Source organism: Castor canadensis, chromosome 7 (assembly GCF_047511655.1).
Source record: "Castor canadensis chromosome 7, mCasCan1.hap1v2, whole genome shotgun sequence".
NCBI classification, from domain to species: domain Eukaryota; kingdom Metazoa; phylum Chordata; class Mammalia; order Rodentia; family Castoridae; genus Castor; species Castor canadensis.
This window is the reverse complement of record NC_133392.1, coordinates 130,812,779-130,834,346: the sequence shown is the minus strand read 5'-3', so window position 1 is coordinate 130,834,346 and position 21,568 is coordinate 130,812,779. Positions and strand designations below refer to the sequence as shown.

Sequence of the window (21,568 nt, the reverse complement as noted above, 5' to 3'; positions counted from 1 at the left end):
ATTCCCATCAGCAATGTGAGGCTCTAATTCTCCATATATCCTCAATGACACTTTGACTTTTCAATTATTGCCATCCCTAGTGGGTGTGATGTGGTATCTCATGGTTCTGATTGGCATTTCCCTAATGACTGATGATGTTGAGCATCTTTTCATGGGCTAATCAGCCATTTTATCTCTTCTTTGGAAGAATATTTTTTCAAATCCTTTCCCCCTTTTTTTTTAATGTCTTTTTATTTAGGAGTTCTTTGCATATTATGGATACTAGATCTTTATCAGATTCAAATATTTTCTCCCATTCTATGGGCTGTGTTTTTACTTTCTTGATAACGTTTCTGATGCACAAAAGCTTTTAATTTTATGGCGTCCAATCAATCTATTTTTTAAAATTTGGTTCCTTGTGCTTTTGATATCATATCTAAGAAACTGTTGCCTAATCCAAGATGACACAGATTTGCAAAAAGTTTCCTTCCAAAAAGTTTATACTTTTAGCACTGATATTTAGATTTTTTGCATATGGTTAAGGCAAGGGTCTGAATTCATTCCTTTACATGTAGGTATCTGGTATCTCAGCACCATTTGCTGAATGATCTTGGCATTCCTATTTAAAAATCAATTGACCATAGATATATGGGCTTATTTCTGGACTCTCAGTTCTATTCCATTGGCCTATATGCCTATCCTTATGCCAGTACTATATTGTCTTCATTACAGTAGTTTGTAGTAAGTTTTTAAATTGAAAAGTGAGTCCTCTATCTTTGCTCCTTTTCAAGACTGTTTTTGGCTTTTGTAGGTCCTTTGCATTTCCATTTGAATTTTAGGATCAGCATCTCTATTTCTGCAGAAAATGGCAACTGGAATTTTAACAAGGATTACATTGAATCTGTAGATTAAGGGACTGTTGCTACCTTAATAATAAGTCTTTCAACTGATGAGTGTTTTACTTAGGTCTTTAATTTCTTTCCTCAATATTTTTAAGTTTTTAGTGTGTAAGTCATGTACGTCTTTGTTTAAATTTCTCCCTAAGATTTATTATGCTACTGTGAATGAAGTAACTTTCTTAATGTCATTTTCAGATTGTTCATTGCTAGTGTATAGCAACACAACTGATTTTGCAAACAGATCTTGTATCCTACAACCTTGCTGTGTTCATTTATGACTTCTAATAGTATTTTGTGGGTTCTTTTTAGAACTTTATTTTTTTAATTTTTTTTTTTTTTTTTAGTGTATGTGCTGCCGAAGGGAGCACTTTATAGAGCTTTTGATATCACAAGTGTGTTAGGGTTGTCGAGAGAAATAGGACCAGTATTTATTTATTGTAGGAATTGGTTCATGTGGTATGGAGGATAAGGACTCCCACAATCTGCTATCTGCTGGCTAGAGAACCACAAAAGCCAATGTCATAATTCTATGAGTTTGAAAGCCTACAACTGTGGGAAAGAACAGGGAAAGCATGCCTGCTGGTATACGACCAGAGCCAGAAGCTCTTATACCCAAAGGCAGGAGAAGATGTATAACCCAACACAGGAAGACAGCAAATTCATCCTTCTGCCTTTTTGTTCTATTTAGGCCCTCAATGGACTGCGTGATGTCCACTAACATTGGAGAGCGTGATCTTCTCTACTTAGTCTACTAATTCAAGTGCTAGCTGCTCATAAACACCCTCACTGACACATACAGAAATACTGTTTTGTTTTGTTTTTTACCAATAACCTAGTTATCCCTCAGCTAAGTCAGGTGACACAATAAATTACTCATCACCACAACGAGGTAGTTTTGCTTCTTCATTTCCAGGCTAGAGCCTTTTATTTTACTGTCTTATTTTCTCTGACTAGAGCCACTGGCACAGTGTTGAATAGAGTGCTAAAAGCAATGCCCTTGTCTTACTTCTGTTCTTAGGGGGGAAAGTTCTCAGTCTTTGAGGGTTAAGTGTGATATTAGCTCTATGTTTCTCTACAGATTTTTTCATAGTTGCCCTGTACCAAGTAACAGAAATTCCCTTCTTTTCTAGTTTAAATGTTTTTACTATAAAGGGTATTAAATGTTATCAAATAATTTTTCTGTATCTATTGAGATGATCATGTGGTTTTTGTCTTTTATTCTGTTACTATGGTGTACTGTATTGATTGATATTTGTATGTTGAACCAATTTTGAATTCTTAGAATAAATTCCACTTGGTCATGATGTTTTGTCCTTCTTTTATCTTCTGGGATTTAGTTTGTTGGTCTTGTTAAGGACTTTTGCATCTATATTCCTAAGGGATATTGTAGTTTTCTTGTGATACCTTATCTAGATTTGGTGTCAGAAGAATATGCACCAAGTCAGGAAATATTTCCTATTCTTTTATGAGTTTGTGAAAGTTGGTGTTAATTCTTCTTTAAACATTGGGAAGAATTAGCCAATGAAGTCATTTGGTCTGGGACTCTTTCTTTTCTTTTTAAAAACATTTTTATTAGTATATGATAGTTATGTATATAGTTATATTGTGACATTTCCATAAGTACATATATTATACCCCAGTTTGCTTAAATCTTGGGCTTTTTCTGTGTGGGGGAAATTTTTGATTACTAGCTAAATATCCTTATAGATCTATTCAGACATTCTATTTCTTCTTAAGTCACTTTTGGTTTCTGTCCTTTTAAAATATCTGTTTCATCTAGATTATCTAATTTGTTGGCATACAAGTGTTCATAGAGTTCTCTTATAATCTTATTTCTGCAAGATTGGTAGTAATATCCCCAATTTCACTTCTCATTTTAGAATTTCCTGAATTTTCAAGGAACTACCTTTTGGTTTTGTTTATTCTCTTAGTAGTCTTTCTGTTCTCTATCTTTGCTCTCATCATTAATATTTCCTTCCTTCTGCTAGCATGTGTCTACACCCAAGACAGAGCCGTGCATAAAAGACTTGAATGTTTTTAGTTTGTTCTTTTAATTTCTTAAAATAGAAGGCTGTTATAGAAACCTTTCTTAATGTATACATTAACAGCTATAAATTCATGAGTAGTAAACTATATAGTACCTTCTGAGTACTGCTTTGCTCAGATCTTATGAGTTTTACATGTGTTTTTGTTTTCAATCATCTCAAAACATTTTTAAATTTCTCTTGTGATTTCTTCTTTGACCCTGTTTTTTAATGAGTAATTTCTACATATTTGTAAATTTGCCAAATTTCCTTCTGTTCTTGATTACTAATTTCATTCCACTGCAGTTGGAAAATATACTTTGTATGCTTTTAATCCTTGTTTTATGACCTAACATATGGTCTATCCTGAAAATGTTCTCTATGGAGAAGAATGTGCATCCTGCTCTCACTGAAGGTATTCTATAGATGTCTGTTAGGTCATGACGTTGCTCAAGCCTAACACTTCATTGCTGATCTGTGTCTAAATGTTCTGTTCAGTACTAAAAGTGGAACACTGAAGTTTCCAACTATTATTAGTCTATTTCTCCCTTCAATTCTGTCAGTTTTGGCCTCATGTGCTTTGAGGCTCTGTTGTTAGATGCATACTCATGGGTTTTCACATTTCTAGGGCCTATTACACATTTTCACTTAAATGTGAGACAGTTAACTGTTTGATTCTATTCTACATTACACATATTTCAGAAACAGGTAATAACCTAGGAAGTTTTCTAAAAGAAAAAATATTTTTTTTCTGTGAAGTGCTGGTAGTAAGTATTCTGGGCTTTGAGAGTGCTAGGGTTGAGCAGGTACTCAACCCTGCTGTTGTAACACAAAAGCAGCCACAGAAAATTATGGCTGTGTGCAAGCATCCTCTCTCCTTCCTTCCTCCAGGGACAATAGAAATACAATCAAGTGTTTTCTTTGTAAATTGTGACTGCTACCACAGAAATGACAGAAAGCATTTTAAAAGTTTCTGGGGTAGAGAATTATTGCAAACAGATCAATAAAAACACTTAATAGCCAGGATTTAGAAATAGCTAAGTTCCACAGGGTATTTTTTATTAAGTATGGACTTGGTGAGCAATGGAAACGCTAACTTATTTAACTGCCTGAACTTGTGTTCCTTTGAGAGCAGCTGACACATCTTGCCTTTCTAAGTACAGTGAGCTTTGTGTATATATTTGTGAGCATCCTCTTTATTCAGCTGTCTCACCACCAATACTCAACACAGGAAGGAGTCGGTAAGTATCTTTTCAATCAGGGCTCACAATTAAGCAGTTTGTAAGCCAGACATGTTTTGTTTAGGCATTACCATGCTTTTAAAACTGACTTTGAATGTTGTTAGGCAAATTATTCATTTTACAGCTTGCTACAGACCTATTGCTTCCTGTTACTGAATACTACCTCACTGTTTCTCCTCCTGGCCAGCAAAGACATATAATCTGTACCCCATATGTTAAATTAAAGCAAAAGTGATAAAAAGTTACTGTTATATATATGCTATGATTTCTTAACTTACAGTATTGAAGCCTCTTATCTACCACTAATGTTTTAGGGTGTACTTTCATAGAATTATCTTTTATTTAAATGATTCTAGGGCTGAGGTTGTGGCTCAAGTGCTACAGTACTTGCCTTAGCAAAAGCAAGGCCCTGAGTTCAAACCCAGAACCACAAAAACAAAAGTTCTACTCCTTGGGAAGATATTAGCAATCCAAGGTGGAAAATATGTATAAGACTACAAATAGTATGTGAAATAAATATATTTAGAAGAACAAGAATAGAAGGTAATTCACCAAAATGTCAGGTTATTACTCTCAAGGTGGTAGGATTAAGGATTATTCTCTTTTTTTTTTTTTGTATTTCTAAGTTTTCTGCAAAGAGTATGAGTTGTTTTATAATTAGGAAAAAACTACTTTCAGAAAAAAACTTTTAAAAATTCAAACTGTCATTTTTTTGCTTCTTAAATTAGGATGATAAAAAAAGTATTTATTGTCTGCCAGTTTGGTCCCAAGCATACTACTAGATGCTTTACAAATTCAACTATCAAAACTTATAGAACAATTACCTCAATTTTGTTTTAAGAAAATTTGAAAACTCCAGGACAAAATAACATAAGAAAAGAAGGTGGGGGAAGAAGACCTTATAGGGAATTAAAGGAAGTCAAAGGGGCTGGGGACATAACTCAGTAGTAGAGCACTTGCCTAGCATGTGTGAGGCCCCTGGGTTCTACTCCCAGCTCTGAAAAAAAGGGGGAAAATGGGAATAAGGGCACAGGAAATGAAAATTTATTCATGTCTTCATAAAATATTAGTACAAACTATTTCAAAGCTCTGCTGGAGACCAGGAGCATACACTCATCAAAAGATGGCAAACATCTGACAGTTCTATACATATGCAAAGTAATAGCCTATGTTAATGGAGGACAATAAAACTGCAACATGCTTGCCAGCAGCTGAAATAAAAATGAGAAGTAAGCATCATCCGAGATGCAGGGTGACCGTGAAGTGAGCTGAGAGGAAGGAGGAATGACTCTAGCTAGAGGGATGAAGGGGGCAGGATGGTGTAGGGACCAAGTGGGCACTCACACCAGGGAGAGGTACTGAATCTCTACCAAGTGCCAGACCTGGATATGCAGCCATTCATTGACTATTTCTCCCAAGCTGACACAAAAAGCCCGTCAAACTTTGTGTCTGTAACCCAATCTGTCATTTTCTACCTCCTCCCTTATTCCAACTTAGATTTATTATCCATTCAGGAGTTCATTTATTCAACAAATATTCATTCAGCATTTGGTATAGGTGATACAAGGTCTAGGAAAAGAGAGACATTGGACAAGTACACAAAAATATATAAAAGTAGAGGAAAATTAAGAAAAATGGTACCTGTTAGAGAGAAAAATTCAAGAGGGGTGTTTAGGCTAGGTTCAGACCTATCTGAAAAAAGCCCAGGCAAAAAAGTTAGTGAGACCTCATCTCAGAAAACTAGCTCAGCATTCTGTAATTCCAGCTATGTGTCTGATACAGGATCGTAGTCCAATGCCTGCCCTGGACAAAAACATGAGACCTTATTTGGAAAATAACTAAAGTAAAAATAACTAAATCTGAGTGTGTGGCTTCAGTGGTAGAGTACTTATCTAGCAAGCACAAGGCCCTGAGTTTAGGCTCCAGTACCACCAAGAAAAAAAAAAAAAGGGAAATTTAAGCTGAGAACTGAAGGAAATGGAGCCAGGAAGATTTGTGGTAGAAGGTACTCGGCAAACAGAAGAGCCTGGGCAAAGGAACTGAAGGAAGAATTAGAATTTCAGGTCTCTGTAACTACAGCAAAGAAAACAGAAGGAGCATGGAGGGTATTGCAGGTAGAGAGGTGCCTGGACTCTACAGTTCCTGTTTCCAGGTCTGAATTGGGCAATCAAAGAGTGGGGCATACTGCCTAGTGAAGGATACAGACAGACTTCCATCCATGTCCCACATGTAAAGGTAGGGATGACAGACGTACTGTGTGCTGTGAGATCACTAGGGAGGGATACATGGTCCAGTCTGGGAAAGTTATGTTTATTCATTCTCCAGTTGACCACTGCAGCAGCCTTTGGACAGGTGAGTGCCCTCCAACCTACCTTCCACACAGCTGCCTGTCATCTTATTACACCTGACTGCATGTTAGCTCAAACCTCCATGGCTTGCCAAACTCCGTGATCCCCTGTCACTGTCTGGACATAACCTTTATCTTTTCAACTCCTCTTACTACCAATCACAATGATTTTCAAACTTTTTAAGAAACTCAACCCATAGTAAGAAATACATTTTACAAGTATAAATATACACATCCTTACAAAACACTGAAACAAAAGATTTTTTGTTTTCTTGTTTTTGTTTTGCTTTTTGGCAGTATTGGGGTTTGAGCTCAGGGCCTTGCACTTGCTAGGCAGGTGTTCTACCACTTGAGCCACATCCCCAGTCCTTTTAGCTTTTGGTATTTTGGGCATAGGGTCTTCTGTTAGCTCCAGCAGTAGCTGGGATGTCAGAAACATGCCACTATGCCAGCTTGTTGGTTGAGATGGGATCTTCCTAACATTTTCCCTGGGCTAGCCTCAATCTGCTATTTTCCTGATCTCCACCTCTATAGTTGCTGGGATTACAGGCCTGAACCATCATGCCTGGCCTTTTTATTTTTTCTTTAAATGCTGGTTGCAACTTACTCACCTGTTGAGTCCTGGCCTGCAGTTTGAAAACCAATGAATGCTTTCTCCACTGCTGTCTTCCCCACTTAGCTCTCAGCAAACTACTCTTTCACCCTTTGCCCAAGCCGACCTAGATGCCCGGAATGTCTCCCCTGCTTTCCTGTTCCTTTACATAGCAAATTCTACTGGCCTCTCAAGACTCGGCTCAAATGTTACTTCCTCCGAGAAACCATTCTAAAGGTCCCAGAGCTTAGCACACTGAGTGACAGCATTTGTTATGAGGAACTGTTATGACTTTTTTTTTTTAAAGTGTGCTTTGAACTAGGTTTCTCGAAGTCAGCAATGTAGTTGTTTTATGTCAGGTCCAAAATACGGTCTAATCTGAAGCAAAGGCCAGAGGATGTTACACTGAATACATAAAGGAATGACCTCATCTTGAACTGCCCTCCCTACACCCTCAACATCTTAGCTGCTACACCAACTGGCCCTCTCTTCCTGAGACAGGAGAGCCGCTGTCTCAGAGTCTACCTGTGCCACTCTTCCCTTGCCCATTTCCAGGTGGGTTGCTCTTACTTTACCTTTAGATCTAAAGGCTACTCTCAGAGAAACTATCTGCCCAATTTCTTATCACACTACCTTTACTCTTACATCATTTCTCTCTGAAATTATCTTTTCGGTGTGTTTACTGATCTGTCTCCCGCGTCACCACGTTAAAATGTTAGCTCTTTGAGGGACCTGATCTACAGAACCGGCCCATTATCTTCAGACCCTAGAACAGCGCATAAAACATCGTAGGACTCGACACATCTGGTGGCGAATCAGTTATGTGGGAACGGAAGCAAGCGGGGCCACAGGTGTCTCAGAGCCGGGTCTTGAGGTCGCCCTGAGGGGATCCCTGGCAGGACCCAGGGAGCCCGGACCCGCGGCTGGGAGGCAGGGAGAGAGCCGGGCGCCGGAGCCACGTTCCAGGGCCTACCAGTAATAGGTGACAGTGCAGGCCGTGCACACCCGCTCGGCCGGGGCTTCGCACACCTCGCAGCAGAGCCGGCGCCTCTTGGGCACCGCCAGAGGGTAGATTACGTCCATGTCGGAGCCTGCGAGCAGCGTCAGTCTCTAGGACGGTTGCCCAGCCAGGTCGCGCCGGACGCCCGCGTCACGTGACAACCGCGGGACCGCCTTGTTCCCGGCATTTCAAGGGCAAGGGGGAGGGGCGTGGCCTGACTGACATCAGTGTATTTTTGAGAGGGTGGTGAAAAAAAAAAAAAAGCGCAAATTCATTCGTCCCAAAGGTTAAATGGCCAAAGAATTTAGCTTCAATAGTATCCAAACCTATATTGTAGCCGGTAAGGGTCAAACGTAGCCAGTGCGTTACCCACGCTAGGTAATTAACGGGAAGGAATGGTCACTCGACGGAGACGTCCCCTCACCGCAGTATCACTCACGCTGGGTTCTGGGGCAGAACAACCAGGGATTTCCAGATTTGGCAAGATGTAACCCTAGTAGAGGATTTAGAGCCCGGAACGGCCCAGTCGCTACTGCGGCTGCGCGCGGGCCCGAGTAGGGGAGGGCGTGGCGTCGGCAGCCTGGGCGTGCGCGTGCGCAATGCGCTCCGGCACTTATGGCGGAAATGGACTTGGTCGCGGAGTTCCCCCGGCCCGCGGGTGCTGCGCGCTGGGCCGAGGTTATGGCTCGTTTCGCTGCCAGGCTGGGCTCGCAGGGCCGGCGGGTGGTGTTGGTCACGTCAGGCGGCACCAAGGTCCCTCTGGAAGCGCGGCCAGTGCGCTTTCTGGACAACTTCAGCAGCGGGCGGCGCGGGGCCACCTCGGCCGAGGCCTTCCTGGCTGCGGGATATGGTGTTCTGTTCTTGTACCGCGCTCGCTCTGCCTTTCCCTTTGCCCACCGCTTCCCGCCCCAGACCTGGCTGTCTGCCCTGCGCCCCTCTGGCCCAGCCCAGTCTGGCTTGCTGAGCCTGGAGGCCGAGGAGAAGGCACTCCCGGGCTTCGCTGCGGCTTTGCGGAGCTACCAGGAGGCAGCGGCTGCCGGCACCTTCCTGGCCGTAGAGTTCACCACTTTGGCGGACTATCTGCATCTGTTGCAGGCTGCGGCCCAGGCGCTCAATCCACTAGGTGCGTGCCCTAGGAGCCCATCGGTTTCCTGGAGGCAGAGCATTTCTCTCTGCCCTGCCACTTCCCCCTTCCACGTACCCATGAGTCTTACAGCCAGGGAACCCCAGTTGAGAAGTAGCTGATCCCGCTAAACCCCTCTCCGATTCGTTTTTGCTTCTCTTTCCAGGCTCTTCTGCGATGTTTTACCTGGCTGCGGCCGTGTCAGATTTCTATGTTCCTGTCTCTGAAATGCCTGAACACAAGATCCAGTCATCTGGGGGCCCACTGCAGGTGATGGGCGCTTCTCTTCCAGAGATCTGATCCCCTATAACCAATCTTGGGTTAATTTCCTCTTGATCTGGAGAAGGCCTTTCTGCATTCTGTATGCGCTAGGCACTTGGGGATACAGAGATGAATAAGACACCGCCCTCCCTCAAGGACCTCACAATCTAGTGAGGGAGCTGGACACAGACATAATTACAATACAGAGTGATAAATGCTCTAGTGGAGGTATGTACAAAGTGCAGTCAGACCGTGGGGTAGTGAACTGGGGAGTCAAAACAGGCTTCCTGGAGTAGATGACTTGAACTGGGTTTTTAAAACATGCGCAGAGGGAATTAAAGTGGGGAAGGTCATTTTAATTACACAGTTGGCGTTTGGAGATGTGCTATGTTCTGTGAACCAAAGTGCACTGGTAAGGGTGGAGAGCTGACTGAAGAAGCAGCTTGCTTCATAGAAGACTATTCTTTTTAAGGAGCTTGAACTTTGTCTTGGGGAGGCAAGGGACACATAAGAAGGAGAAGAGGATAAAGTTCTTGTTTGAAAAGAATATTGTTTTGAAAGGTGAAGTTGGGAGAGAGACGACAGGATAGAGTAGTTGGGGGTTATTGTTTAGGAAGAGGTATGGAAAAGTCAGCGTTGAGGTTGAGATGTCAAGACGACCTGCTGTCCTAGCTCCTAAAGAAGTTCTTAAGTCTTTTGCTGGGCAATATCAGTAGAATTTACATAGGGGAAACTACCTGGGGCACTTGTCAGGTGGTTCGTTTGTTCATTTCTTCAACAAGTATTTATTGAGTACCTTCTTTAGGCCCTACACTATTTTCTGACCTGGAGATAAAAGCAGTGAAAAGAAATATACCCTAGCACTTGTATTGCTTGTTCTCTGCAGGGAGTGGTCAAATGCATACTACCTTCAGCAGTGAAAAATGCTAAGGGGAAAAACAAAGTGGGGAACTGGTATAGGACTCCTGTCACAGTTGCCAACGAATTTTTTAGGGGGAAATCCTGATGATTAGCTTAGTGATTTCACACTTAAAAAACTGGGATCTTTAGTTTATCCCATATTTTTTAGTTCTATCTTGACAGAACGTGAAACGACTCAACGTTCTCCTTTGAAGGTATTAGGAAACAGATGGTAGGAGTTTTGATCAAGTGAAAATAAAATCAGTTCCCTCAGTGCTAAGTTGTGCAGAGTTCCATTTACAATTCTAGTTACAAGTGAATGGAATTGTAAATAGAATCCAGTAGCCATTTTAACTATGTAAGATTTTTTAGACCAAGAGGTTTAAAAACCCAATATTACTGGGTTTCTGCCAAAGTAATATTTGAATGAGCAGATTATTTGTATTCGTGTATTTGTGGGTTTGCTTAAAAAAATAAAGGGAATGTTTGAGAAAATGTAATGACTATGGCAGAGCAGGCTGATTCAGAAAACTATGGTTTGCCCTAGAAAATGTGTGAAGCCTCAAATTTAGGCATTGTTATGAACATCATAGAATCAAGGCCTTTAAACTAATCATGTAATATACTTCGAAAATTTTAACAATGGAAATCCCACTTAAATTTATATATAGGCAAAATAAGATTCCTGATTCCTTAGTGTCCTGGTAAGTAATGACCATTGTTTGCTTATTAAACTTTTCTTTTTCCAATACAGATAACAATGAAGATGGTGCCAAAAATGCTTTCTCCTTTGGTTAAAGATTGGGCTCCCAAAGCATTTATAATTTCTTTTAAGTTGGAGACTGATCCCTCCATCATAATTAATCGTGCTCGGAACGCTTTGGAAGTTTATCGACATCAAGTGGTGGTGGCTAATATCCTTGAGTCACTACAGTCCTTTGTGGTTATTGTAACCAAAGACTCAGAAACTAAGTTATTGCTAACAGAGGAAGAAGTAGCAAAAGGCATAGCAATAGAAGAGAAGATAGTGGACCATCTGCAGTGTCGACACACAACTTTTATATGTGACAGGAACTGAACTAAAAAGCTCTTATAGGATCAAAAATTGTCCAGTGGACCAGGGCTCTTACAGATGGCAAGACTTAGACTATCCTTTGCTTTCATAAGAACAAGGAAAATAAAGGGAACGGTAAAAGTGTGTGCAGGCAAATAATAGGTTGGTATTTGTCTTTAATGACTAGACCACCTGACACACATGAATGTCATCTTGATTTGGAAATTGAACACTTGACTATATGTCAACTTAAAAAAAAAAGCCTTTTGGGATTATATATTCCACAAATTATACATGGGGAGCTGAATATCAGCCTAATTTATACTGTAGAAAGAGGATTATGGATGCATGAGTAGTCATGCTTTGAAGATCAAGTATTTGTTGAGTGCCTGCTATGTGCCAGGCCCATGTTGAGCTATGAAGATTAAAAAGATGAATGAACATGTCATGTTCAGGAAATGGATGTGTAAAAAATTAAGTGCAATAAAGTGCCCACAAAACCAATACATGAAAAGGATGGTTTTTGTTTGTTTAAGTTTACCAAAAGGGAGAAGAGAAAGAGATCTCCCTGAAGATATATTGCCTGTAGATTGGAAAGCTTCCCACTATGTTTACTTTTTTGCTTCTTTCCTAGATTTCCTCCATATTTGAGTAACAATTTATCTTTCAAATATTTTAGAACTGCTCTTGAGGTAAATTTACCACAGCCTTCCACCTAGAACCAGGCAGAGGCCAGTTGGTAGCTCTGTCTGGAGGGAGACACTTCAGTGTGGTAATATATATGGGGTCTGGAGTCAATCAGGTGTGCTACTTACCAGCTTTGTAAACTTAGACACATAACTTAATCTCAGTTTCTTTATATATAACCAGCAAAGTAACACTAAATAAAAGTGAAAATGAAGCATCAGTCTGCTGCCTAGTACTTACGCTCAATAAATGGTTGCAGTTTCTCATTTACCATGGCAGTGTTACGCCAGGGCCTTCCTTGATTCTTGAATCTCAGAAACTCTAAGTTCTTTGCACTGTCCTACATTTTGGGTTAGGAGTGTGTAAGAAGTGTAGTGCAGAAAAGTCCCCTAAATGATCTGATGATGGTGCAGAATACAACTTGAAAAAAATATTATTAACTACATAGAAGTAGGTAGTCTTGCTGGGCGCCAGTGACTCACTCCTGTAATCCTACTTAGGAGGCAGAGATCAGGAGGATCATGGTTCTAAGCCAGTCTGGGCAAATAGATTCTTACAAAAAAAAAAAAAAACCCACAAAAAAAGGACTGGTGGAGTGGCTCAAGGTGTAGGCCCTGAGTGCAAGCCCCAGTACTGGGAAAAAGAAAAAAAAAAGTTGGCAGTATTTCACATAAATACTTGATTTAGGGGCTGAGGATGCAGCTCAGAAACACAGCACTTACCTGGCATGTGCAAGGCCCTGGACTTGATCCCCTGCAACTGCAAAAAATTTAAAGCATAATTTGTGATATTTCATCCTTGGAAAGGGTAACCCAATGGGTCCTAATGACAGTAGAGGTACAATAAATTTTAATTGAGAAGACTGGAACAGACATGCCAAGATAAATACTTCATCAAATCAAGAAGTGTGACCTTGAGCAGAGGAAAAGTAACTGCAGCAGCCAAGACTGTTCTCAAAGCAGCAGTCCCTTTGAACAAACATTTTAAATGAACTTTGGGTTCAGTTGGTAAAGCCTCAAAAGCAACAGACTCAGCTGTAATACTGAAGGAACAAGAAGTAAAAGATTGGTTTTCCTCCCTACATCCATGGATGGTGACATCTTTGTACAGCGGGGAGAAGTGGAGTTAAAACTGCAAGTGATTTTTTTTTTCACCATATTATTCTCTTGGGAACCACTTCATATCTTATTTTGTGAATGCTCAACCATTATTCTACATGGAGTTATTTAAAGTGTTTTCCACTTCAGTTTAGTATCTACTTGGAGAACTTAAAATGGTATTTATACAAGTAAAAATTCCAGTTTGTGTGCCTGTGTGTTGACAGCAAGTTGAAGTATTTAAAGAAAAAAAGGAACATGAGTCATTGAAAGCAAATAAGAAACTTGATCTAGATTGGAGGACCAAGGAAAGTTTCCCTGAGAAGGTGATGCTGAACTCATAAATAGGAGTTACGAGGACTGCAGGTGGTAGTGGTGAGCATTTTAGAGTGAGAGGAAAAAACACTTACAATGGCTAAGTTGTCAGAGGTTGAAGTACTTTTACAAAGTAAGGGATAAAATCCATCCAGACGATGAGTAGAAACAGCAAAGCTTCAAAAGATTTGCAACTCCAATAAAACCAAGAAATGCAGTGTTTGGGGTACCAGCAAAGCTAAGGCCCCACCACGAGTAAAACTGAGCTTTGATAAGCACCTGGAATCTTGCAAAAAGCGCATTTGGGCTTTGTTAAATTTTGGTTTAGTTAAAACTTTATTTTGCATTTCATAGGTAAGAAATATTGCTCACCCAAAACGAATTTTCAGTGCTTAGGTCTTAAGGGTTTCAGTCTTAGTGGTAGTTGGGTCAAACCCGGTTTCTTCTTTTTTACACTAATAAGCTGGGTCCAAAAGGGTTGTGACTTATCTTAGGCGCCCCATATGTAGACCCCCAAATACAGAACTCCTGACCTATCACCCTGTGTTTTTAAGAATGAAGTGACTTCTTATGGGCTGGGGGGTGTGGCTCTAGTGGTAGAGCACCTACCTAGAAGCGCGAGGCCCAAATTCAGTTCCCCATTTCCGCAAACAAAAAAAAATTACAGAAAAATAAATCTAAGGTAAGTAAGCCAGGGCTCTTGATAAGACCTCTTAGAGAAGTAGAACAAAGTGTATCCTATATGTTGTGACATACATGTATCCTATATGTTGCATACCCTTGCCATAATGTTACTATGGTTACTGCCGCCTCCAGAGCCAATGGAACGAGCCGTACTAAGGATCCCGGCGGAAGAACTCCGCCCCACTACCCGAAGGCCAATGGTGCGCGCCGTAACAATAGCCCTCAAAGGAAGAACACTCCCAGGCGCCAATGGCGTGCGTCGTATGTATGGTTCCCGCCGGAAACACGCTCTGCGTCCCTGTGGCAAGCACGGTTGCTATGACGCCGGGTCTCGGTGGGTGTCTGCAGCAGGCAGCTGAGCACAAGGAGCCGAGAGACACTAGACCCTCGCGGCACCCTCCAAAAGAAAATTTCCCGCGCTTCCCGAGATTCCCCAGCCTCAGCGCCTAGGAGGAAAGCATCCGTTCTTCCCTGCTTTTTCCACAGTCCAAGTCCTTCCCGCTTCTCTCCCAAGTATGGTCCGAAACTACAGGAGAGCCCTTCTGGCTGGGCCTTTCTAGACCCGGGCTGGAGCGATTCGGCCTGAAGAAGGATTCGCCTTTTTCTCGGAACTCAGTTGCCGCAGGCGACAAGTACTGAGCCGCCGCGCTGTCTAGAACCGACTTAGAACACGCTCCGTGAGTTAGGTCAGGCGTCCTTAACTCACTTCAGCGACAAACTGATGGCTGCAGCCGCAGGTCCAGGCCACCATAAGGTTCACCGAGGCATGGCTTTCCCTGGCTTGTAGATCTGCGAACCAAGAACTGTGGATGTTCGTCATGCAGGACCTCGAACCCCGATGACGCTCTGCAGCCTTGGGAACCCTCAATCTCAGAGGTCACCAAGTCAGTTATCGCCTTTCAAGCTACTGCCTCTCCCCCTCCTCTCATCACCTGGTCCTGCGCATCCCACGGTCCCTTCCCCCTTCCCTCCCCTCGCCGTGAGGGCTCATCTGTCCTCTACCTTCCTGCGGCAGGGCTTTGCGTATTTCACACTCTCCAGCCCTGCAGTCAGGACGAAGATTTTCTGTTTCTCTGTACTGAGCAATCTTTCTGTCTTGGGGAAAACTAGAGACTAGAATGGAGACGCAAACACTGGTGATTACATACATTAAATTAACGCAAACCTAGTGTTTTGAAAGCGGAGGAAAAAATTTTAAATGGCAGTGTTGGGCTCATGCCAGGCTTATTTATAAAGAAAGAAGGTTGTTCCTTGTTTAGTTAAGTATTATGATAGGCATAAATTTTGGTGATGTATTCATACTTGTGAAAATGGCATTCAAAAATGATCACAAAGCTGAGCGCCTGTGATCCTAGCTACTCAGGAGGTAGCAATCAGGAGGATCGCGGTTCAAAACCAACCCGGGCAAATAGTTGGCAAGACCCTATTTCAAAAAAACCCATCACAAAAAAGGGTTGGCAGAGTGACTCAAGGTGTAGGCCCTGAGTTCAAGCCCCAGTACTGAAAAAAAAAATCACACAACAGTATTTCAACTTTAACCCGTATAAACCCAATACCTGTGGATGATAGAATTTGCTAGAGAGGAAACGCTTGAAATGATTCTTGTGCCTACTCAGTTTCTGAATTAAAAAGAAACATTCTTCCTGATGTGAACCAATAAAGATTTTGGCAAGGGGTAGTCTCAGTAGTCTTAAAAAAAGACTGTTACAGAAGGCCTAAAGTATAGAATAAGATTAAGATCCAGTAAAATTTTATTTTACTAGGATGTGTTATTTAATTTGTCTTGTTCCTTGTTGACTCTTACTATTTCTTCTTCAGTATTTAGGTTTAAATGTAAACCTATTTTGAGGTTATATAAAGTACACAGGTATCTGGGGAGCTATAATGATTTTGGATATTTTGGTTTCTCAGGACAATGGAAGCCATATGTGTGATGTCTTGTGCTTAGAATCTGGTTAGACTTCCAACTACTGAAAAACTCAGCTTTCTCTTCTATAATAGGTTACAAAAGAAAAACAAGTTATGTAGCTTTTCCAGTTTTTCACATGAAATGGAACTAAATAAATTCTAACTCTTGGGGGAAAAAGAGGATAGTAGGTGTTGTTTTATAGACACCTTTCCAATAAGTATTTATTGAGCAGACATCATTGACAAGGATAATATGAATGTAAAAAATACTTCTCTTATCCTAGCACGCTTATAGCCAGATTGGGGGCAAGGTTGATGATTTTGTTACCAAGAGATGTTTGATAATGTATGGAAGCATTTTCAGTTGTCACAACTGGAGATGTGCTCTTGGCATCTACTTGGTAAGGCCAAGGCAGCTGCTATGTCTTTCTGTGCACAAAAAACAATTACCTAGCCCCAAGTGTCAACAGTGCCAAGGTTGAGAAACTCAAACAAATCAACAGTTAATTTTGCTGTTCTGTGGCAGTCCTTGGTCATGTGTGCATTTTTATAATTATAGTGTACATTTTGTCTTTTTCACTTAATTTCATATTTTAAACATTTCCCACATTGCTACATTGTTTTCAACTTTTTAAAAAAGTGTATTGCTCACTTGGGAATTGAAAAGGAAAAAAACCTCATGTGTAATATTATTATATTTAATATGTTTGTAATTTTGAATTAGATTTGTATAGAAGGAAGAAAGAAGGGTTGGGGTGGAAAGTCACCTGAACAAATATTTCCATTTTTGTGGCCATGCTATTTACTTTATTCCTTAGAGTGAAAAAAAAGGGCTTCAAAGCCAATCCTTGGGTCAGAGCCAGAAAATGTGCTATAGTGTGAGGTATGGTTCTGGCCTCTATATTGTAGTAGGGGGGTACTTGTTAGGAGAAAAAAAAAACTAAGTAGAAATAACTACATCATTCTCTTTGCCCCCTTTCCATTTAAAATTCTTTGCCTCTGATCAGTTTGTTTTAGATCTCTATTTACTACTTTATTCTTTACATCTAAAAGATTTTAGAGGTCTAAAAACATTGTAGGATACACTTCCCTAAGGCACTAAATGAGCATTTATTCCATTTCTACTTTGGAAAGAACACTATTTTGTGTACTTTGTTGGGTGGGCAATTTTAGGTTCAGTTTAGATGTCAGAGTATTTATAATTCAAGGAACAGATTTATATCACAAGATCTGTATAAGAATTTTCAAGTTTCTCAACCATCAGATCTCAATCCACTAGAAAAGCATTTGTTCAGGGATGTCCTAACACCATTCTGGGCAAAGGGACCTGAATGTCCAAAGTTAAGGAAATATAAGAGAAGAGCATGATGAGACCAATAATTACATGGTATGAAAGGCTAAGGTAAAGGAGGAACAACGATAAGGCTAGAGAGACTGGCAGAAACCAGATTGTGGAGAGTCTCCGATGCCAAATGAAGGGGTTTGAACTCTGCCTGAAAGCAATGAGAATGTTAAGCAGCAAGTGATTTGCATTTGGAATGATCTGTCTGCAAGCTTTGCAGAGTGGGGACTGGCTGGGCGCCAGCCTGGCAGCAGGAGCGGATACTACACTACAGTGAGCAAATAGTGAGGGGAGCCTAAACTAAGCATCAGACATGGAGAGGAAAAATTAGAAAATGATGAAAGAGATAGAATACAAATTCAGTGCCTGGGTGTATGTAACAGTGGGACAAATAAGGAGGGGTCCAGGATGACTCTCAGATTTTGTCACAACATTGGTGGTGATTTTACCTAAGGAATACAGATGGAAGAGGGAAAATGAATGCGTTGTTTAAGCTGAGTTGTTCACTAGACAATTGGACACGTGTTGGTCTAAGTAAACTCACCTTGCATTGCCCTCCTACCCTATGTCTTATTCTCTGGAACTTGTATCTGTCTACCTTTCTCTTTTAAAGATTAAGTTTATCATATTTATACCCCTTCTTCCAACCCATTGTAACTACAAATGACTGAATGAGAAGTATACATGTAGACAAAGGCACAATTCATTGGGTAAGTAACAAAAGATTGCTTTTCAAAATTTGAACAAGAAAGAATAGGGGAATAAGGGAGAATGATGGTGGGAACGAACCTAACCAAGGTACATTTCAAGCATATATGGAAATGTCACAGTGTCATCCCCCATACAACTGAGTACATTAATAAAAATTTTAAATTTTTTGAGTCAAGAAAAGCAAAGATAAAGATGACTTGCACTAAAATATCGCATACACTCACAACTTGAATGACTGTTTTCAGCCTTGTTGATGAGGAAGTAGAGAGAGCCCATCCATGTCAAGGAGCAAGAAGAACAAACTCACAGGGAAACCCAGAGACAAAAGACCTCATGGGTCAAGAGAGACTTGTTGTTAGTTTTTTGAGACAGGATCTCTCTATTGTAGCCCAGGCTGGCCTCAAACTCCTGATACTCCTATCTCAGCCTCCCAAGTTCTGGAATTACAAGTATGAACCACCATGCCCAGACTTTAGAAGAAACTATTAATGCTGTCAGTTCTCTATCTAATTCCAGCATATGTCATTGTATCTTACATTTTTAATAATCCTGCATTAGTCAGGATTGGTGGTCTGTGAGACAGAAAGCTCAAAGTAATATTGGCTTGAGTATTGGCTAGGGATATAACTCAGTGGTAGAGCACTTGCTCAGGATGTGCCATGCCCTGCATTCAGTCCCCATTACCACAGAGAAAGAAATCTATGTTTTGTTACATAAAAATCAGAATTAAGTAGTCCATAACTGGTAGGGCAGCATCTTGGAATGCAGTCTTTTTTACTTGTAACGTATCTATCATTCAGAACAGCCAGTTTCTACTTGGCATCAGGATGGCTGCTTAGGCTTCCACTACCTGAATTTCAGCCAGTAGAAAGGAGGAAGGGACATCATGGCCGTTTAAGACCACATCTGGAAGCAGCACAGAATTCCATTACATCCCATTGCTCATATGGCTGTATCCAGCAATAAGGAAGACAGTCTTGTGATCAGCCAAAAAACAAAATGCTGGGCAGGAGGCATTGTTCAAGTGATAGAGTGCCTGCCTCGCAAGCACGAAGCCCTGAGATAAAACTGTTGCCGCCCTCCCCCCGCCCCAGAAAATTAATCAAAATGTCTTATTTCTGTGGAGGAAGAGAGCAATAACTGTTAAAGGACAACTGGTAGCAGTCTCAACTACACTCATCTATATATGTTCCAACTTCAATATGTTTCTCTTTGTTGTTTTAGTTTTATTCTTTTTTTTTTTTTTTGAGACAGGGTCTTGTTAGCCCAGGCTGGCCTTGAACTCATGACCTTCCTGTCTCAGCTTCCCAAGTGCTGGAATTACAGGTATGGGCTACCATGAACAGCTCTTGCTGACTTTTTCTAGATAAATCTGGAGCATAGCAGAGATGGAGTATTATTTAATCCTTTTAACAATGCAGTGAGGTAGGTATCACTAGTATATCCATTTTGTAGATGAGGAACTAAAAGTGTAAAAATGTTACATGGCTTATCAAAGTCACACAGCAACAAAGTGATAGAGTTAGGGTTTAAATGAAAATGGGTCAGCCTCCTGCACCCACACTGTTACTCAGTATGATAGAAAAGGCAGAGAATCAAGCACAGATTCCGGGGAATGGCAGAATTTGGAGGAGCTCAGGAAGAACACAGAGAGAAAAGCAAGAGAAACAAGAGTCAAGACAGAAGAATGTAATGGCACAGAACAGAAAGGAGAAAACTTTTAGAAAAAGAATGAACAGGTGTCAGAAAGATCATATATAAAAAGAAAAATGCTCAGTTGAATGTAGTGTTTTGAGTTCCTTATTAACTGATCGTTTGAGTACAATAGTAAAAGAAGAAACCAAAATACAGTAAGCACAGGAGACTCATTTCCAAAAGAGGACAATAGCTAGAGAGAGATATGGTGGGGTCAAAGGAAGGTTAGTATTGGACCTTTATTTTGTTAATTTTTGATGTTAGGGATTGAACTGAGCAGCCTCATACTTGCTAAGCACACAGTTTATCACTGAGCTATACCCCCAGCCCTTACCTTTAAGATCAGAGACATCTTAAGCTGAGCACAAACAATATGGAAAAGAAAATGAAGCAATGTGGGATGAGACCTAGACCACAGGTAACAGGATTAACCTTGCTCAGGAGGTTGGAAAATTTTTCTATTGAAAAGGAAAAGAGGTCAAGATGTCTAAAGATGAAGATTAGTATGCTGGTGGTAGGGGAAGAAGCTGATAAGACTTTTATGGTGACCTTGATTTTACCAATTCTGGGGGAGACAAGGTCATCTGCAAGAGTGAGAAGAGAGTGAGAGTTCCAGCAGATGCTATCAGCACAGAGAATGCCCTAGCAGTTGGGAAGCATGCTCAGGTTGAAGGCCAAGTATCTGTAATAGTTCCAGTCTGCATGCTTGTTTGATTTTTCTCCACCAGCACTAAGCAACCCAGAATAGGTAGAGAACAGTCAAAAGGTTGAAGTTTTCCACGACTGGAATTTTCAGGAAAAGTGAGAAGAGGGGCAAGATAATTGGGGCTATTGTTGAAATGGTGAACATTTGGGTCCAGACTTGAAGGGGGAACAAGTAAAGCTAAAGAATATCTGGTGGTTTGAAAGAGGATGTGATGGACCAGAGACTGGAGGTCTCACTGTCATTATAGAATAAGTACAGTTTAAGAGAACAACCATCCCACACCTGTCACAATGGCTATTTATGTCTTATATATATGTACATATATATTTATGCAACAGAAAACAATAAGGGCTGGCAGGAAAATAAAATGGCACAGCTGTAGTATATTGACAGTTCTTCAAAAATTAAACATATTATTATCCATCTAGCAATTCTGTTCCTACGTAATATACCCCAAACAATTGAAAGCAGGATGTCAGACACTTGTACATCAGTGCTCATGTCAGCATCATTCATAATAGGCAAAAGGTAGAAACAACGCAATGTCTGTCAATAGATGAATGGATAAAAACAATATGACATATACATACAGCCTTATAATGAAATTAAATTTTGACATATACCACAACATGAATGACCCTTATAAACATGCTGAGTGAAATAAACCAACATAGAAGGACAAACAGTATATGATTCTACTTATATGAGGGATGTTGAGTAGTCAAAATCAGACGCAGAAAGAATGGTGGTTACCATGGGCTGGGGGAGGGGCGACATTATTGTTTAGTGAGTATAGAGCTTCTCTTTGGGGTAATAAAGTTCTGAAAACGTGTAGTGGTGATGGTTGCACAACGTTGTGAATGCACTTGGTGTCACTGAATTGTACACTTAAAATGGTTAAAATGATAAATCTTAGATTGTGTATATTTTACCACAATTTAGAAAAAAAAAGAGCAAGGGCACAAGGAGTGTAGAAGATGGTGTTCAGAATAGGTCTTTTGGA

At 40.7% G+C, this 21,568-nt stretch overlaps 3 protein-coding genes across 10 annotated transcripts in view; 2 read left to right on the top strand and 1 right to left on the bottom strand.

Annotated features, from left to right (window-relative positions):
* Nucleotides 1-8,608, bottom strand: part of Zmynd12 (zinc finger MYND-type containing 12) — a 35,844-nt gene extending 27,236 nt beyond the window's left edge. Inside the window, exon 1 of one of the 3 annotated variants that reach the window (XM_074080426.1) lies at nt 8,409-8,608. Coding sequence is in view for 2 of the 3 variants with exons in the window: in XM_074080425.1 (XP_073936526.1) it covers nt 8,056-8,165 (110 nt within the window). In the remaining variant the exon portion in view is untranslated. Of the gene's footprint in view, nt 1-8,055; nt 8,327-8,408 lie in introns of those variants that run through there. The other 2 variants (XM_074080425.1, XM_020171019.2) reach the window with 2 other exon arrangements.
* Ppcs (phosphopantothenoylcysteine synthetase) lies at nt 6,032-11,753 on the top strand. 5 transcript variants are annotated; one of them, XM_074080429.1, is made up of 3 exons: nt 6,032-6,495; nt 9,372-9,475; nt 11,121-11,753. In XM_074080429.1, exons 1-3 carry the CDS (start codon nt 6,429-6,431, stop codon nt 11,442-11,444), a joined length of 495 nt encoding a protein of 164 aa, XP_073936530.1. In that variant the 5' UTR covers nt 6,032-6,428; the 3' UTR covers nt 11,445-11,753. The 5 variants fall into 5 exon arrangements, with proteins under 5 accessions (XP_073936530.1, XP_073936531.1, XP_020026623.2 ...); XM_074080430.1 differs by lacking the exon at nt 6,032-6,495 and adding an exon at nt 7,442-7,637; XM_020171034.2 differs by lacking the exon at nt 6,032-6,495 and adding an exon at nt 8,652-8,760.
* A 710-nt stretch (nt 11,754-12,463) lies between these two features.
* The window catches only part of Ccdc30 (coiled-coil domain containing 30), a 120,757-nt gene continuing 111,652 nt past the window's right edge, over nt 12,464-21,568 (top strand). For both annotated transcript variants that reach the window (XM_074080424.1, XM_074080423.1), the window contains exon 1: nt 12,464-15,087. In XM_074080424.1, coding sequence (XP_073936525.1) covers nt 15,042-15,087 — 46 coding nt within the window. In that variant the 5' untranslated portion in view covers nt 12,464-15,041. The remainder of the gene's footprint in view (nt 15,088-21,568) is intronic.

What these genes read in the sequence shown, in the direction of transcription:
- Ppcs (XM_020171033.2), top strand. Translation starts at nt 8,698, where the DNA reads ATGGCGGAAATGGACTTGGTCGCGGAGTTCCCCCGGCCCGCGGGTGCT. An exon ending in CCAGGCGCTCAATCCACTAG is followed by an intron (nt 9,206 to 9,371) that starts GTGCGTGCCCTA and finishes TTCTCTTTCCAG; the next exon opens with GCTCTTCTGCGATGTTTTAC. An exon ending in CATCTGGGGGCCCACTGCAG is followed by an intron (nt 9,476 to 11,120) that starts GTGATGGGCGCT and finishes TTTCCAATACAG; the next exon opens with ATAACAATGAAGATGGTGCC.